General features: G+C 47.6%; 1 protein-coding gene across 1 annotated transcript in view; it reads left to right on the plus strand.

Moving 5' to 3' along the window:
- The window catches only part of LAMB4 (laminin subunit beta 4), a 72,728-nt gene that overhangs the window by 24,465 nt on the left and 35,107 nt on the right, over positions 1-13,156 (plus strand). Inside the window, exons 12-15 of the mRNA XM_039484383.1 lie at positions 206-285; positions 1,311-1,461; positions 6,007-6,138; positions 10,277-10,462. Of these exons, the coding sequence (XP_039340317.1) occupies positions 206-285; positions 1,311-1,461; positions 6,007-6,138; positions 10,277-10,462 (549 nt within the window). The remainder of the gene's footprint in view (positions 1-205; positions 286-1,310; positions 1,462-6,006; positions 6,139-10,276; positions 10,463-13,156) is intronic.

Genomic DNA, 13,156 nt, shown 5'->3' on the forward strand with positions numbered 1-13,156 from the left:
TGGGCCTTTATATGTTTTACTTTTTGTGAACATTTGTGCAGCCAAGTTTACTGGCACCAGATTTGCAGAAAGAAAATGAATGAAATAGATAGTCCCAATGAGAACAGAGTTTCTTCATAGTCAAAAAGGATTGGGGTGGTTGTTGTAATTTAAGTTGTTAAATATTCACAGTCAAAAATCAATACATTTTCCTTTCTTACCATAGGTAGGATACTGGGGGCTTGGTAATAATTTATATGGCTGTTCTCCGTGTGGCTGTGACATTGGTGGAGCCCACAATAACTTGTGAGTCATTTAGTTCTCATTTTAAAGTACCATTCTCCTTTTGATTGTATAGAATTAACACCAGCATATATTGCACCTTTTTGATAGGGTTATGGGATCTCGTGGTTAATAAAGAAACCAAGAACCGGTAGGTTAGAGACAGAGTTTCATCGTGTCTGAGCAATGTAAAATCACCCTGGTGTAAGATTTTGTGACTTTATTAGCAATGTTTAAATGGATTTGAGTATGACCAGGAAATGTCAGTGCGTACTAGGGAACTTTTAGCGTGCAGCAGCAAGGTCCATGTGTACAGTCTGTGCGCAGCACACTGGGCAGCTATAGATTGACACCTTAGCTTGCTACGCAGTAAGTATTTATGTAGACATGCCCTTATCTTTTTCTCTGAAGCAAATTTTAAATCATTGAGAGTCAAGATCAGTTAAATGAAAAGAACAAACCACCCCAACTTGACTCCCGATGCCCAGGGCCCCCAACATTGTACAGTTTGGGACAATAGTTTTGAACTTGGGTTCCTACATTCATGTTTAGGCACCTAAATAAATAGCCCGGTTTTCAAATGGAGCTCCCATGGCTTTAAAATAATGCCGGACTTTAGGCCACTCACATTTGAAAACATTGGCCCTATATTTTGCTGTGTCGGGGTCTTCATTACTCCAGGAAAAAGGTTACTAGAGTGCATGGTCTGGTCCCATATAGCAACTCCTGCAGTATGTTTCTATGCACATGCTTAGGTAAAACCAAGCTAGTGAATACAGGACATGTTGCAGTTTGTGGAATTGGTAGAGCAAGCAAAGGTGACAGACACATACCTTTGCCAACTGATTAATAAGGAAGCACTGGAATAAACTCCAGCATTACAAGCAAGAAATAGTGGTTGCTGGAAAAATATTTAAAAATTGAGTTAATTTTACCGTGAAAGGAACAATAAGAATAAAAGCAAAGGTAGACTAGCTACCCCCTGTGTATGGTGTAAACATACGTGCGTTGGTGAGACTCTTACACCTCTTCTTTTCTTGTTCATCCAGGTGTTCATCAAGTGATGGGCAGTGTGAATGTCTTCCTAACATTGTGGGCCGTCGGTGTACAGAACCAGCCCCAGGCTACTTCTTTTTACCATTGGATTATTATATCTATGAAGCAGAGCATGCAAAGCCACTTTCCAGATCTGCACCTTTGGTATGTTTTGCTTTTATGTGCGGTATTCAGAGGTAATGCGTAAGGTGGTGTAAACCGGTGTAAGGGAGTTTAGGTTGGTGTCGGTGGAATGCTGAGGGCAAAGGGGAAAGTGCTGTAGCAGGAAAAGCAACCAAAAGGAGGATGGAAGATAATTTCATATAAAGTGGGTTCCTCACCCTCTGTAATTTTAAATGACACTCCTCATTGTGTAAATTACACTGATTGACACTCCCTAGCCCTAGTCCTTGACTGTAACCAGGGAGCCCTTGGTGAAGTGTGGAGAGGTGCCCATGGGTGTCCTTTGTGTTCCTTCAGTCTTGAGTTGCCCAGGTACCTGGCCAATCCTGAGTGTAAATTAGAGCATCCTGAAGGTTTATGCGAGCTGCCAAAGATCCCGAGAAGCCATGATGGCAGCTGAATACTCTGGAGTGCTGAGGTGCCTGGCACAGGCCTTCATCTCTGGCCACAGCACTTGATTAGAAAGAACCTTTCAGTGGTTCTATCCCATCTGTGGCTTCCCGTATGTGAGGGGTGGGTGTCTTCCTCGGCTCATTAATGACAGCTTTAGGATAGCTCTGTGATGGGTTGGGTCACAGAAACCCCCTTGGGACTGCCACCTGATCTGCTGGGACTACCTCTAAGCCCATTTTCCCCGGTAGCTTGGGACCTCAGTGCTCTGCCTGGTTGTGCCAGACATGCTAGCCTGCTACAAACACAGACCCAGGTCTGAACCATGTCCCCTGTAACGGGTCAGACTCACCCCTGCGGAGCCTCCTGCTGGTGACTCTGGGAATTAGCTCTGTTCCAGCCCGGAGCGCCCTCTGCAGGCCGGTGATCCACCTGTTTACTATTGGCCCCATGTCCCTCCCAGGACCCCGGTGCCCCTTTGACTGGGTCTCCCCCTCCCAGGGGAACCCCCACCCCACTATCCCCACTTTGCCTCAGTAGTGGCTACTGCCAGTCATTATCTAGCCCCACACTCTGAGGTAGACTGCAGTATCAGCCTACTCATCACAGGCAAAGGGGTTTGGACCTGCTGCCTTAGCCTACCCCTGGGCTTCCCTCTGCAACCCCCAGTACCTGTTGGCCCACTGCTGGGCCGCAGCCTGGGGCTTTCTAGGCTGGAGCTCCCCAGCTCCTCAGCCTTTCCCCAGCCCTGCTTCACTCAGGTTTCCAGTCTAGCTCCCTGCAGCCAGGCCCATCTCTCTCTACAGGCAGAGAGAGACTGTCTGTGCTTCTGGCTTCCCTGGCCTTTTATATGGGCCAGCTGTGGCTCTGTTTGGGGCATGGCCCCAGCTGCAGCCACTTCCCCAATCAGCCCAGCCAAAAGCCCCTTCCCAGGGCTGTTTTAAAGCCCCAAAGGGCAGGAGCGGGTAGCCACCCCGCTACATCCCCCAAAAGCTGTAGGCTTAACTGAAAACAGCGTAAGAAGTGTTCCTGTCTCCAACACCCAGATACCCAGTTTCCAATGGGATCAAAGCCCCAGATAAATCCGTTTTACTCTGTATAAAGCTTATACAGGGTAAACTCATAAATTGTTTGCCCTCTATAATACTGATAGAGAGATATGCACAGCTGTTTGCTCCCCCAGGAATTAATTACTTGCTCTGGGTTAATTAATAAGTAAAAAGTGATTTTATTAAATATAAAAAGTAGTATTTAAGTAATAACAGACAGAACAAAGTGAATTACCAAGCGAAATAAAATAAAACACGCAAGTCTAAGTCTAATACAGTACGAAACTAAATGCAGGTAAATTTTACCCTCAGAGATGTTTCAATAAACTTCTTTGACAGACTAGACTTCCTTCTAGTCTGGGTCCAGCAATCACTCACACCCCTGTAGTTACTGTCCTTTGTTCCAGTTTCTTTCAGGCATCTTTTGGGGGTGGAGAGGCTATCTCTTGAGCCAGCTGAAGACAATATGGAGGGGTTTTCCAGGGCCTTATATAGTCTCTCTTGTGGGTGGAAACCCCTTTCTTCCCCTGTATAGAATTACAGCTACAAGATGGAGTTTTGGAGTCACATATTCATGCATGACTCATAGAGTCATAGACTTCAAGGTCAGAAGGGACCATTATGATCATCTAGTCTAACCTCCTGCACAACGCAGGCCACAGAATCTCACCCACCCACTCCTGTAATAACCTCCTAACCTGTGTCTGAGCTATTGAAGTCCTCAAATCATGGTTTAAAGACTTCAAGGTGCAGAGAATCCTCCAGCAAGTGACCCGTGCCCCATGCTGCAGAGGAAGGCAAAAAGCCCCCAGGGCCTCTGTCAATCTGCCCTGGAGGAAAATTCCTTCCCGACCCCAAATATGGTGATCAGTTAAACCCTGAGCATGTGGGCAAGACTCACCAGCCAGCACCCAGGAAAGAATTCTCTGTAGTAACTCAGATCCCACCCCCTCTAGCATCCCATCACAGGCCATTGAGCATATTTACCGCTAATAGTCAAAGATCAATTAATTGCCAAAATTAGGCTATCCCATCATACCATCCTGTCCATAAACTTATCAAGCTTAGTCTTGAAGCCAGATATGTCTTTTGCCCCCACTACTCCCCTTGGAACTTCACTCCTCTGATGGTTAGAAGAAACCTTCAAGTCTAAACTTTCTGATGGCCAGTTTATATCCATTATTTCTTGTGTCCACATTGGTACAGAGCTTAAATAATTCCTCTCCCTCCCTGGTATTTATCCCTGTGATATATTTATAGAGAGCAATCATATCTCCCCTCAGCCTTAAACAAGACAAGCTCTTTGAATCACCTTTCATAAGACAGGTTTTACATTCCTCGGATCATCCTGGTAGCGCTTCTCTGTATGTGTTCCAGTTTGAATTCATCCTTCTTAAACATGGGAGACCAGAACTGCACAAAGTATTCCAGATGAGGTCTCACCAGTGCCTTGTATAATAGTACTAACATCTCCTTATCTCTACTGGAAATACCTCACCTGATGCATCCCAAGACAACATTAGTTTTTTTTCACGGCCATATCACATGGCAGCTCATAGTCATCCTGTGATCAACCAATACTCCAAGGTCCTTCTCCTCCTCTGTTTCTTCCAACTGATGCATCCCCAGTTTATAGAAAAATTCTTATTATTAATCCCTAAATGCATGACCTTGCACTTTTCACTATTACATTTCATCCTATTACTATTACTCCAGTTTACAAGATCATCCAGATCTTCCAGTATGATATCCTGGTCCTTCTCTGTATTGGCAATACCTCCCAGTTGTGTCATCCACAAACTTTATTAGCATACTCCCACTTTTTGTGCTAAGGTCAGTAATAAAAAGATTAAATAAGATTGGTCCCAAAACCAATCCCTGACTCAGTTCTCTACAGTCCGAGCCATTGCCCACATGTTAACCCAAACGTTCCCAGGAAAGCTCAGATGTGGATTGGCATCTATCAAGGTCCATTGTTAGCCACATACTCCCAATTACTTGAATAACCCCTTCACACTATGTTGACCAAATCTGCCTTAGGTGCTTTCTACAGCAAACACTTTAAATACAAGCATAGAGCCAACGCTCATAACTTCAGATATAAAAATGATACATGCATACTAATAGGATGAATACATGCAGTAGAACATAACCTTTGCTAAGTTATGTTACATGGCACATCTAGCATAAAACATGTTCCAGTTATGTCATATTTACACTCATAAGCATATTTCTATAAAGCATTACGAGGTGCAATGTCACAAGCTCTAATAGACTTGTTTAGACTCGCTTACACCACTGCATACACTGACTCTGAACTTAGTCCAGATTCTTCCGAAGTTCACATAACTGAGCCAGTCCATATGTCTTTTATTGATTTAAAATAGTTTCTTAATTTAGACATTGCTGTTGTGCATCCATAATGCAAGCTTTGGTTCTACTGGAATGTCTTCTCTTCATCTGCCAAGTTTTCTACAAATGTTTCTTCTCTCATGTGTCCTTGAGAAGCCACAAGAAGGGGATAATAAAAATTTATTTATTTGCTTGGCATACCTGAAAATACTCAGATATAATCACAAGCAGTAATCAACCTACATTCCAGTAATGAAATAGAAAACAGACTTCTGGGACAGAGTATGGAATGTCAATTGTCTATGTGGCAATAAAAGCTAGTTGGAACGGTGGTTATTTCTTCACTGCAGATAAAAGTGTGTTCTTAACTCAAGTTAGCTAACTAGGGTTACACAGCAGTGACGATATGGCAACTCTGCTTTTAACTCATGTTAGCAACTCAAGGGGGACTCTGGGGTTGAACTTGAGCTGCTAACCCAAGTTAAAAGCTGAGGTGCTGTGTCTTCACAGCTGTTTCAACCCAAGTTAGCTAATTCAAGTTTTTTTTGTAGTGAAGACATGCATTGCGAAAGAGAGACATTTTCAATGCTTATTGGGCCACATTCTTGGAGCTGCACCCATTTACTCCAAGAGAGATTATAGCCAGTTGTTTGGATTTTCATTTTTACGTAGCCATATATGCTTAAAGATTGTTCAAACTGCGCTGTCACATAAATCATCCATTTTTGCTTTTCAGGTTAAACCAAAAGCTTTACCAAGGTGTGATGTCTATTTTCAGCAGCAAGGATATGATTTCACCATTGAAAATGGAAATATTCTATTAAACAGGAGCAAGAAACGAAGCATAAGAAAACCGGGGTTGGAACAGGTAAACTGATACTATAGTAATCGTTCAACAAAGACTTGTAGCAAATGCTGCTAATGTTTAATATTGCAACAAGAGTTTTGGTTTAGGGAATGGGTTAAACTATTGGTGATTATGAAATTGGAATTTACAGGCCTGTGTATAAGAATCCTTATGCAAATTGAATACATTAATTCATTGATACATTAATTCAGTTGTTCATATACAATTGGGCGGGATATTTTATAATTCTGTCTCTTACATACATACACACACACACACACACACACACACACACACACACACACACACACACACACACACACACACACACACACACACAGGCTTATTTTGCCATGTTTAGTGGGCAAGCTGTAGGCTTAAATTCAGAGATTTATTTAGAAAGAAAAATGTGACAAGGAAGGAGGCTCATTTTCAACTTCTGAGACTTACATGGATACTTGCATCATACCTATTAGTGTCATTGCAATTTAAGCCATTGTCAGCTTTCCAATTATAAACATCTGCAGTCATGGATTATAGACTGCTCAGAAAAATGTGTCTGTGAGTAAACAGCCTATTAAACGTATTTTAAAATAGATTATAGTTATATCTAGAAAACAGAGAGAGAAAGGGATGGAGAAAGAGATGACACCTTTATTCACATAAAATTAGATTAAAGGTATTTTAAAATGTTATAAAATTGCAATGTATAAGCAAAAAGGCATGAATAAAATAAAGCAAAGCACATGAAACATTAAGCAAAAATTAAATATGGATCACTAAAGCATCATCATTAAGGCTAAGCATTTGTCACGGATATTTTTAGTAAAAGTCACGGACAGGTCACGGGCAAAACAAAAAAAATTCACGGAAGCCGTGACCTATCCGTGACTTTTATTAAAAATATACCTGACAAAATGGGGATCTGCAGGTCCCCACACCACCTGAAGTGGGGGCCAGGAGCTGCTTGCAGCAGCCGGGGGCTTGGGGGTTCCCCTGCCACCTGCGGAAGCCGGGGGGTTGGGGATTCCCCCACTTCCCACCACGGCTGGGAGCTCCAGGGGCCTCCAGAGGCTCCCGGGGTACCCCACAGCTCCCTGCTCCCACTGGAAGTGGGGGACCCTGCAGCTCCCGACCACCACAGTCTGAAGTCACGGAGGTCACTGGAAGTCACAGATTCTGTGACTTTGCGACCTCCGTGACTAAATTGTAGCCTTAATTATCATCACCAAGTTCACTCACAATATTGTTAACACACCAAGTCAGCCAAAAAGAGTCCAAGTTGCAAGTCAATTTATAAAACGTGTAATCAATCCACAGCTGGGCCTTCAGCGAAGAGTACTTCCTAAGAGTGGGGGGAGAGGACCTCCAAACATCTACTAATCCAAAGGTCTGCAGGAGACAGTACTGTTCCCTGTCTGACTGAGGGTCTGGCTCCTTATGGTTCCTGTCTAAAACATAATCTACAGTGCAATTGAAATCCGTTTCTAGCACAATAGTAATAACTGGGTCACAACCAAGCATGGAATAGGCAAGTGTCTACAGAAAGGAGACACGATCTCACCCCAGAATAGGGTCATACACAGTAAAAAGATTAAAAACAATAGTGCCAATATGTGTATCCACCTGGAGAAGCCGCCCCTGCGTAGTCTCCTTCACAGAGCAGATCTGTGCCCCAGCATCCTGGGAAAAGAGAACAGCCACCTCAGCGGTAACATTGGAACCATGGCTCAAGAAAGTTTCACTTTTCCATTCCTTCAAACAGTTCCCCTCGTTATCAGGGTCTGAGTGCGTCTTTTGCAAACGGACAACATCGGCCCATTTTTGTCTGAGAAATTCGAAGAGTTGTGCCCTTTTATGACCACCTCGGCTCCCATTACTATTTAGAGAGCCAAAATTGAGCAGCACCATAGTGACTAGTAGAGAGCCAACAGCAGAGAGAAACAATGGAAAGTGGAAATACTTTGAACAAAATAAGCCATGTAGAGGCCTGTATATCTTGAACAACCCCTGCATGCTTCCTCACTTTACTCAACCACTTTTTGAGACGGAATTGTTTCCTGCAATCAACCAAGGCAAAAGACAAAGGCGGCTAAGTGAACAAAGCACTGTAAATCAGGAATATAGGCCCCAACCTCAACTCACTGCTTCCCTTTAGTGCTATCCGAAAAGTCACTAATCTCCTTCTCACTGTACCACCCTTCCTATGTAGCTGACTGACTGGGACATCTGGAACCAGTGAGAAGTCAGAGAGATCATCAATGTCCTCTTCATCTCCCTCAGACTCAACCAGCTCAGAAGAACATTGAGCCACCACTGGAACATTCATATCATTCATGCAGGAAAAAAAAATTCAGTGGGAGTAGCTGGCATATCTATTGCCCCAAGAGTAGTAGACAGTGCAGCCTTAGGCTGGGACCCATAAGTGCAACCATGCAGGAGTGGGGTCTTGAGGACTCACCGTGCCAAGGAAAGACAGTACCCCATTGGGAGCTTCAAGCATGATGCTGCCTCCCAGTGCAAGGCTATCCTCCTTCTCAGGGCACACAGCTCCATCTCCAGCCACTGCCAGCAGCTCAGGGGCTTCCAAAGTCTTAGACCTTTTAGAAATAATTCTCCATAAATCCATCTGATTGGTCTGTTCTTCACCCCCATCTCTAGAGCATGTCTCTGCTTCCTCTGCAGGGAATTGCTCCTCCAGGACTCACTTCTGTCCTTGCACAAATGATGGGGTCACAACAGAGATGTCCTTGGGGTGGGGGAGTGCTGCTCCCTGGACAATGGCAGACCACTTACAGTGAGGGAGGAATAGAGTCTGGTAGTGCAGATGCAGGCTCTGTTTCCTGCTGGTCCCTTGATGTCCAAGCCCCCTGCCCATTATCCTGGGGTTCCACATTCTCTCCAGGGATCCCATATCCAGCAGTGCATGGGCAGGAACCCCTCAAATGACCAGGGTCACCAGACTAGAAACATTTCATGTTTTCAGAGTTAGCAAGTATTGTATAATCTATGTGGTGCATTAAAACTAGGTTCGAGGGCTGTTCCAGATTATTTCGAACCATGTAAAACTGGTGGCAGAATGACACAACATGCCCCACATCTAGGTTCTTGCAGCGTAACAGAATCATCCTAACTGCCAGGGCCGGCTCCAGACCCCAGCGCGCCAAGCGCGCGCTTGGGGCGGCGTGCCACGGCAGGGCAGCAGGCGGCTCCGGTGGACCTCCCGCAGGCGTGCCTGCGGAGGGTCCGCTGGTCCCGCGGCTCTGGTGGAGCATCCGCAGGCACATCTGCAGGAGGTCCACCGGAGCCGCGGGACCAGCGGACCCTCCGCAGGCACGTCTGCAGGAGGTCCACCGGAGCCGCGGGACCGGAGACCGCCAGCGCGCCCCCTGCGGCGTGCCGCCCTGCTTGGGGCGGTGCAATTCCTAGAGCCGCCCCTGCTAACAGCAGAAACTATCTTCCCATAGTGGGAGCGAGCAGATACCAATTTCTCATTGTGAAGGAAGGGGGGACATTGGAAAAAACTACTTTATTAGCAGGAGTAAACAAGGGAAATACTTGAACAAAAGACTCCTTGACCCAGAGTCCCTACTGTACCAAACGATTCACAAACTGCTCCTGGGCCAGGGAAGTCGCTATAGATTTGCTCATTCAAGAGGCAGATTTTGTATTAGCACAGCCAATAACCGTACCAAACACTCAGCAACACATCCTCTGCAGTGCAGGAGACAGCAGGCGCACCCCGAACCCCATGCTTGCAGGTCAAACCACTAAACCCATCTGAAGTGAACCCCATGGAGAAAACCACCCACTCACCCCAAGGAAAAAAGGGGAGGAACCAACAACACTCCTGAAACAAAGAAACAGAAAGTAACAAAACCAAACCAAGCAGACTAACAGAAACCCAGCTAGAGCACAAAGCACATAACAGACACAGCCTCACTTCCAGAAGCTCCCACAATCCCCAGACAAAGAGTAAGAGAGGTTTTCTAGGTGTGACTATAACTTTGATTTATATATATGGGTTTTTTTAGCGGACCAGATCTTCAGCGTGTTTACAAAATGATGCTGACTAGTTGCAGAAACTAGGAATCTGCACAGCAGAAGCACCTATCTTTTTCCTGTATTTGTTGTTCACAATGTCACTATCTCCTTGCAGGGTGGAGTTCAGTCTGGGAGGAACTCTGCTCTGGATATTGTTTTCAGGGAGCCCACCCTTGGCAAACCTGTCACATGGACTGGTCCTGGCTTTGCCCGTGTCCTGAATGGCGCTGGATTAAGATTTACTATCAGCAACATTCCCTTTGCAATGGACTTTGATATCGCTCTTCGTTATGAACCTGAGGTATTTGAATTCAGACTTTTAATTCACCATTTTAAGACTTTCCTAAGAGATGCTGTTCCAGAGCAGTAATATGACAAGAGTTTTGGACTGACACATCTGTTTTCAAATGGGGATGATTTCTACAAAGGTTTGGAGCAAAACTATCAGCCTTATCCTATCATATTTTTGTCCCATAAATAGAATATATAGGGCCAAAAACCTGCCATGTGCTTCATAGTGGCCTGTAGAGGGGAAGTAATTATGCATCAACAGGCTCTGATAACCAACCTAGCACTAGGACAAGGGTCCGGTTACCAGCAGGGGCGGCTCTAGAGCCCAGCGGGGCAAGCACCCGCCTGGGGCGGCCGTTTCCCAGGGGGGCGGCAGGCTGGGCCGGCGGACCTGCCGCAGTCATGCCTGCGGGAGGTCCACCGGAGCCCCGGGACAACCGGACCTGCCGCAGGCATGACTGCGGACGGTTCGCTGGTCCCGCGGCTCGGCTGGACCTCCCGCAGGCATGACTGCGGCAGCTCAACCGGAGCCGCCGGACCAGCGAACCGTCCGCAGCTGCGGGAGGTCCAGCTGAGCCGCGCGACCAGCGGACCCTCCGCAGTCATGCCCGCGGGAGGTCCGCTGCTCCCGCGGCTCGGGGGCGCCTCCCGGGCATGACTGCTTGGGGCGGCCAAATTTGTAGAGCCGCCCCTGGTTACCAGACCCACTCATGCACCACAGCTGGTTAGTGCATATGCTCCAGGCAGCACATGCTAGCTAGGAGCACACACTGTGACTGTCCTTCTGAAAGGGCAGCAAAGGGTTCCCCTTCCCCCGCCCGCCCACACGTGTTCCCTTGAGGAGAGAGGATGGGGAGGGAAAGAGGCCAAGGATGAGAGCAGGGTGGGGGTGAGAGAGAGCAGTGAAGGAGAGAGGAGGGGGTATGTGGGGTGGATGGGGATGCAGGGGGAGGCAGAAGGCTACAGGTGCAGGAGGATGTGGGGGTCACAGGAGTGTATAGGGACGTAATGGGAGTGCAGCAGTGTATGGAGGTGAATAGGGTGCAGGGCTGTGGGGGTGAGGGACATAGGGGTAGCAGCTCTGGGAGGTGGAAAGGATGGGTGGGAGAGCACTGTAGGGGTACAGGGCTGGGATGGGATGGGGAGGGATACAGTGAGGGGTATGGGGGTGTGGGGAGTTGGGGAGGGATACAGTGAGGGGTATGGGTGTGCAGAGGGGTTGGGACGGGGCGGGATGCAGTGATGGGGGTGCAGGGCTGGGGGGGAGGAGTTGTCCAGATCCAGGGGTGCTGGGGCCAGCGGCAGACTCAGGAGGACTGTCCCAGGCCGGGGTCGGGGGCAGTGCAGCTGTGGTGAAGGCAGTGCTGTGGTGCTGCCGGGCCGAGCCTGACCTCAACTCTCCAAGCCTGCTGGGCTGGACTGGGTGATGGGTTCATCTCGTTCTCTTCCCATCTCCTCCAGCAGCCCCATTCCCAGCACTCGGAGATGGGTGCCGGCAATGTGGCGACAGACCATGGTTCACCACAGGGCATGCACCACAGCTCGAGCCCAGCCACAGGAGGAGCATGAGGAGGAGAAAAGGGCTGGCAGCAGTGGGAGAGGCATGCGCCACGACCCCTCAACAGCCGCCTGCTGCGTGCTCGCAAGTCACGCTAGTTCGCCCCTGCCCTGACCTGGCCAGTGGGAGCTCTGCCTGTGGGCGGAGGGCAGGGCAGCATGCAGACCCCCTGGGTCACCCCTAATCCTAGGAGCCAGACATGCCAACTGCTTCCCGGGAGCTGCACGGTGCGGAGACTAGCAGGGAGCCTGTCAGCCCCGCTGCGTGGCTCTGCCAACCGGACAGTCAACGTCCTGGTCAGCGGTGCTGACTGGAACTGCCAGGATCCCTTTTTGACTGGGTGTTCGAGTTGAAAACCAGACACCTGGTCACCCTAGTGGAAGGGCAGGGGGAGGGGCTGGGGTCAAGAGAGCTGCGCCGAAGGAGCTGCCACCCCATGTTCTGCTCCTTTCCCTGCTGCGGTTCTGAAGTCTCGGGCACAGCAGGAGGAGGACAGAGCCCTCCCGCCCCCCACCAGGTAATGGATCATGGGAAGGGAAAAGGGAGAGCATGGGGCCCCGGGCTGGGGGCGGGGCAGGGAAGAGTCACATGGACAGTCATGTGGGGAGGCCACATGTCCCCTTTAGCTGGTGCACCCCTGTATTGGTCAGAAATGGATTCTACTTACACCACTGACCCCACATGATCCCCCTGCAGCACATACCATTGTCATTCATAAAACAAAACAGAACCAGAACTGGGGAGTATTTTCTGGGCAGACCTCACCCTCCAGAATTCCTGATCTATGCCCCCTGATTTGACTTTGTCTTGTGCCCACATGTCTGACACATGAAAAATGCATAATCATTTTAGATGTGATTAAACCATTGGCAATTATTCCTATAAACCGCATGTGAGTTGCTCATCTGTACATGGCCCAGCAGAACATCCTTTTTTCCTTCACTTCTCAGATATTTACAGTAACAACACCATTCAGGTTATCAGTTATGACTGTTCTACTTTAAACAGTTTACTAAGCTACATCAAGATCCACTCCTGTCATTCTGAGTCAGGCAAAACTCCCATTGATTTAGAGTGCAATAATCGGCTCTGGATGAATCTGTGATTTTGTATTGTGCTGCTATGATATACATTTTCCCAGGTAAA

This window comes from Mauremys reevesii, linkage group 1 (assembly GCF_016161935.1).
Source record: "Mauremys reevesii isolate NIE-2019 linkage group 1, ASM1616193v1, whole genome shotgun sequence".
NCBI lineage: Eukaryota > Metazoa > Chordata > Testudines > Geoemydidae > Mauremys > Mauremys reevesii.